The 5,716-nt window shown below is 43.1% G+C and overlaps 1 protein-coding gene across 1 annotated transcript; it reads left to right on the top strand.

Annotated features, from left to right (window-relative positions):
* The first annotated feature begins 2,738 nt into the window (after positions 1 to 2,738).
* Positions 2,739 to 5,716, top strand: pde6gb (phosphodiesterase 6G, cGMP-specific, rod, gamma, paralog b). Its single transcript, XM_024007813.2, has 4 exons — positions 2,739 to 2,978; positions 4,665 to 4,897; positions 5,009 to 5,049; positions 5,169 to 5,716. Exons 2-4 carry the CDS (start codon positions 4,752 to 4,754, stop codon positions 5,243 to 5,245), a joined length of 264 nt encoding a protein of 87 aa, XP_023863581.1. The 5' UTR covers positions 2,739 to 2,978; positions 4,665 to 4,751; the 3' UTR covers positions 5,246 to 5,716.

The following is a 5,716-nucleotide window of genomic DNA, read 5'->3' as shown; positions in this document are numbered from 1 at the left end:
TGAAGCCTTTGTCATTTTCTTTGACCATTTTAACTCTATTGCCCACTGGAGGTTGCCCTTTTTCAATAATACTCGGTTAATCTGTTGAATAGCACATTTGCCACCTCTATATCCTATACCTGCTACACCTGGGACAGAGGTTCCCTCAATGTTTTCAACTGCAATGGGTGAAACCTTACCTCACACTAGGAACTATCTGTAGTGTCACTACAAGTTTTGTTTCCATGTGAGAACGAATGCACAGGAAAAGGGCATTGTGACATGTAGCATTGGTGAAATAGGCACTTGGGCATTAAGCTACAGTGCAGCCAGTAACTTACATTTTTCCATTAAGTCAGAACCAGTCACGATCACCCTAAAGCACCTAGCTCTTTTTTAATCCCCCCAGAGTAACCCAGGTCAAACAAAAGCATGTCCCCTCTCTGCACCCTCGCTGCCAGGCTAGCGCTGTCTGCATTCCTAGTAGGACATAGCTGGTAACATCAGGTTCATTGTCACCTAGGAAACCAGGGGCACTCCACACTGCTTGGCAACTAGTGATTGACTGACTACAGCTCCAATGAATGACATCAACACAGGATTCTAGTAACGTGCAGTGTTTTAGGAGATGCCTGGGAGTTTACAATGCATTTACACTCAAGTCATGATGTGTACTCTTTTTCCATGTCACTTAGCGCAGTGGTTCCCAACCTTTTTGCTTACTGTACCCCCAACTGAATTTCGCTCTGCTTGGAGTACCCCTGAAGTACCCCCTCATGCATTTTACCAGTAAGCCAATGGTCCCATGAGTCTTCTCAAGTGCCCCCTGTGGATTGGCCAAGAACCCCCAGGGGTCCTAGTACACCTGGTTGGGAACCACTGACTTAGCCTATGCCTTGTATAGGTAACATAATGGTTAGCCACCTGATGTAAAATTAATCTAGTCTATTGTATCTATTTTCCAATAGTGGTATTCACTTCAAAATAGGAATGTAGTACCATGCATGGAATGCTCTATGGGCGACATGAAACAACATCGCAGTTCTGAACAATAGGCCTACACATTTTTGCCTCTTACGAATATCACACACTGACATGTGCTCCATATTAATAGAGGAGCATAGAAGGTGTTCTAACAGTGAATGTAGCAGAATTAGAAGGGCTCTGGACAATATGAAGCGATCTGAGGGGAAGAACTGTTAATATGCCTCGTGTCTGGTCTGGAGGAATAATTATTGTCCCAGAATTAATATCATAGGCTACTGATCAGACTGTAGTATATGGACTGATCCCTGACAATAGTCTTTTTTACAATGATCATGGCCTCTGCTGTCTCTCCCGTCCTGAGTGATCCTTCGCCCTTCATTAACTCCATACAGAAAGATACTGAAGCACCTTGTGTGTCCTTATGAGTTGACCTTAGAGGTGATCAGGCACAGCCAGACCAGACAGACACACCCTCAGGGCAGCAATGACCCCCACCACAGTCTACCCCACCCTCCACACACACACACACACACCCTTCATCCCGACTAAACCACACGAAACAAGCCCTCGTCCCTTCAGCCCCATGCCCCCTACCTGCCACAGACCCAAAACTAACGTTGGGGACATTGTCAATGTCACTATATTGATATTATTGTTTTTTATTGATTTTTTATTTAATGTCATATCTTCTACTGTTCTAGTCTATTACTGTTCTGTACTTTGTCATGTATTTGTACGTTTCATGTGGACCCCAGGAAGAGTAGCTGCTGCATGTGCAATAGCTAATGGGGATCCTAATAAACTAAACTATATCCTATTAAAGTGATAATATGCTGCAGTAGTTGTCTGGTCAAATGACCATCAAACATAGGTAAATATACACTATGTAGGCTACAGTGTTGATGCAAGTAGATGGTATGGATGCAGAGTGCTACATGCAATCTGTCTAATTTAAAATGTAATGCTTGTAGATAATGAGCAAGATTGATCACAGATTGGTCAATAACTACTGAGGCGAAATAATCCCTGCCGCACGGGTGGGTTTACCCAATGTAATTAACTAACCAGAAAAACAGAATCCAGACACTATAATCCACAACTACGGTCAGAGTAATTGTTTTTCTGAGTGGGGTGGGGGGGGGGGGGCTACATCCGAGAGCAGATGGGGTGTCTGGAGTGAGGTACTAGTGAGTCATTTCAGCTCTGAACGCAATGGTGAGTAGTGCACCATGAAGACACTCGCCGTAAAGGATTAGCCTATTTTGTGCATCGAGTAATAGATAGGTCAATCTGAGATACTGTTAAGGGATTGGGGGTTTGTTGACACCCTGGGCCAGGGCATCCCAGAGAACCAGGCCCGGCAGATGGATGGAGAGAATGTTGCATAACTGGTGGGAGGGCTGCTCAGTAGGGCTAGGACTGGAAGGTTCCCAGTATATGGAGAATCTTCATTACCATCCAAGTCAATATTGTATTAGCGACATAGTTCATCATCTTTCGTGGCAGTCTTATCATTAAAACCGAGTAACTGATTTGGTTTTGGGTGCTACGATTACACCATTCATCCAATTGATTCATTCACATCTCTGTGCAATGTGGTATCCCTTATTATGTCTCTGCATTTAGTTTTAATGATTTGGAAGGCTGTGGACAAACAACAATTGCTAGAAAACATGCTAGAATACAATCAATACTAAATGCATTCAAGTTATTGCTGTCTTTGTGCTCCAACTCCCTCCATCCATCTTCCCTCACCCCCTCTCTTCTGCTCCCCAATCCTTCACGAGTGTCCCCTACCCCCTGACCCCCACCTCAGGCCACAGCAGCGATGACAGCAGGTCAGGGATGGGAGGCGGGACAGTCCTAATCTGCAGAGGTGAATATAAGAGGTCCCGTCAGCCCCACCTGGCCTTCATAGCAAACCTAGCATAGACCCACACACACATCTACTAGAGAGAGCTGTGCTCAGAGCTCACGTCCACTCGCCTGGCTAGCCTTCACCCAAGAACCCGGTGAGTAGCAATAATTTCCAGTTATTCACATTATTATTATTATTATTCACACTTTGTTGTCTTAGGTCTCGCTTTATGTCGTGTTGTGGTGTCTCTCTTGTCGTGATGTGTGTTTTGTCCTATATTTTTATTTTTAATCCCAGCCCCCATCCCTGCAGGAGGCCTTTTGCCTCCTGGTAGGCCATCATTGTAAATAACTGACTTAACTGACTTGCCTAGTTAAATAAAGGTTAAATAATATTTCAGAATCAATTGTCTAACTTGCAAGGGTAGCCGCTGAGTACACCCATCCATTCAGAAACCTACTCCATGATGATAGACATTTGATGGATTTTGTTACTGTACTGTTCGACATTTTTTTGTAGAAAAGAGAAGTGGGAAAGAGTAAAAAAATTGCAGAATATTCTATTTGAATTATTGAAGACCTTGTCCTGTGCTGAGACTGTTTTGAGTGGTGGGTCGGAGAAACAAACCGATTTGCGTTAAGTACTGACACTAGATGTAGGGTCTTAATATGAACACCCTGTTGTTGCAGTTCCTGCTCAGCAGCTAATTCTACTTCTTATATTTGTAATTTCCACTTTAACATTTCAGACTTGATTTGCGCTAACTAAAAAGGTAACCCCTACAAAATGTTCCATTAATTATAATCCACACAATAATTATTATTTTCCTGCTGTGAGAAACTGGTTAAATTAAGATCCTACAGTATATCTGTAGTTTGTAAGCTATGAATATGGCCCAATGTGTTTTCCGGATAATTGGTGCTCATCTGGTTCAAGGATGTATTTTACAATTAGACAGAAAGTTCTTGATGTTGGAAATGTGTTTTAGACAGAACAACAATATGACATTCTTTTGTGTATTCATTTTCAGAGAGGTCTGTATAATGCTAGTTACCCAATTGTGGAAAGCAAATTAGGCTGATGTTTTATTTCATTGTTTTAGATTTCAATTATCAAGGAGCCATTGGACATTCATTTTGATATTGCTTCAACATAGTTAAATTGGTTCCAATATGAAACATTGTAGGTCATGAGCCATGTTGTCAGTTTTTGGAATGTCATTGTAAGAGAGGATAAGATTGAGCAACACTTTAGACAGTCTGCCTGCTCAGCATATTCTTTATGTTGTCCTTGTACTAAAGAGATTAGCCCAAGTGTGGATGGCTGGCCGCTGGCTTGAAACGAGGAGGGTGGAGATGGTGGGGAGGGGGGTGCTTATTAATTTGAGCTGGGGATTACATGATGAAATTGGGTCATCATTTTGCGTCACTCAACAAGGTAGCCTATCCGAGATAGACATTCAATTACAAGGGCAATATGCATTTAAAACGTAATCCCACTAATATCAGATCAGTAAGGGGATTAGGCATTAGGTTGAGCCCTCAGACAAGGTTGTGAGGGGCTGTTCAGTGAATTAAGTTCCTTATAAAACGTGTAATAATGTAGGTATCAAAGCAGATAGCGTTGGTGTTCAATATGCTCTATGTTGTTGAGGATCGTCTTGCCAGTAGCTATCTCCTTTCTTCTTTTCTTTCTTCTAATTTCTTCCATTCTAAGCTCCAAATGTTCATTACTGAAGAACAAGCCTGTATTGTCATGAAAATGTGAGCACTAGATCATGTACTGTAGTTTTGATGGGAGGATCAAAATTGGATGAAATCTGTTTCCCTCATTTCCCCAGTTGAGGAGATTTCATCAAGACGACAACACTTCAGAGAGGGATTGAACACATAACCACCTGCACAAAAAAAACAGCTAACTACTAACCATGAATCTCGAGGTCCCCAAGTTGGAGATCAAGTCTGCCACCCGTGTCACCGGGGGCCCTGCCACACCACGCAAGGGACCCCCTAAATTCAAGCAGAGACAGACTCGCCAGTTCAAGAGCAAGCCCCCCAAGAAGGGAATCCAGGGGTGAGGCCACATTCATTGGGTTTTCTTAGTTTCAAACAGGCATTCGACAAGTGCACAATAACATTTTCATGAGCTCTGATTATAAATAAATTAACTCTGTCTCCTTTACAGCTTTGGTGATGATATCCCTGGAATGGAGGGTTTAGGCACTGGTAAGTTCATTACAACTGTTCGTCTACTCTATCTGTGCCTTCCCTAAAAACTGTAGAAAACCATACTGGGTTTGCTTGGTCTACTGACTGTTACTAAACATAATATGTTTCCTCTGCAGACATCACAGTCATCTGCCCCTGGGAGGCCTTCAACCACCTGGAGCTTAGCGAGCTGGCCAAGTATGGTATCATCTAAATCTTTCAGACCTCCACCATCCATCCCACAATCCTCTACTTCCACATCCATCTACTTACAACCAGAGATTGTGGATACATGAAGATAGTTCACTCAAGCAGTTTACTATTGTAAAAAATATTCAATGTTCCCGTCTGTGGAAGTGGGTGTTCCCTCTCTTTCGTGAGCGTGCTTTCCCGCGTGAGCTCACAGTTCCTCCATAATAACTGGAATGCACACACAAGAAAGGAAACAGCTGGCTCTGGTCTAGTTATTGTCCCTGAGCTAGAGAGATGTCTCACTCTGGGGCACCACCTCCAGGGTGGGGGCAATAACTAGACCAGAGTGTCCCCACCCCCAATCAGCAAAAAATGAAGGTGGGATGTGTTGCTTTCTCTACCGTCTCTGTTCAAACTATCCATCTGCCCCCAGCCCTCTCACTGTGTTTGACTGGAACTATCAAAACATATACCAAAGTGAAGAACCCCCCCC

Source organism: Salvelinus sp. IW2-2015, linkage group LG18 (assembly GCF_002910315.2).
Source record: "Salvelinus sp. IW2-2015 linkage group LG18, ASM291031v2, whole genome shotgun sequence".
Lineage (NCBI taxonomy): Eukaryota > Metazoa > Chordata > Actinopteri > Salmoniformes > Salmonidae > Salvelinus > Salvelinus sp. IW2-2015.
Note: the sequence above shows the minus strand (reverse complement) of the source record. Positions and strands in the feature narration are given on the sequence as shown.

Bases quoted from the DNA above. Each gene is read 5' to 3' on its own strand.
- pde6gb (XM_024007813.2), top strand. From the start codon at position 4,752: ATGAATCTCGAGGTCCCCAAGTTGGAGATCAAGTCTGCCACCCGTGTC. The intron at 4,898-5,008 runs GTGAGGCCACAT...TCTCCTTTACAG, and splicing joins CCCAAGAAGGGAATCCAGGG to CTTTGGTGATGATATCCCTG. The intron at 5,050-5,168 runs GTAAGTTCATTA...TTTCCTCTGCAG, and splicing joins AATGGAGGGTTTAGGCACTG to ACATCACAGTCATCTGCCCC.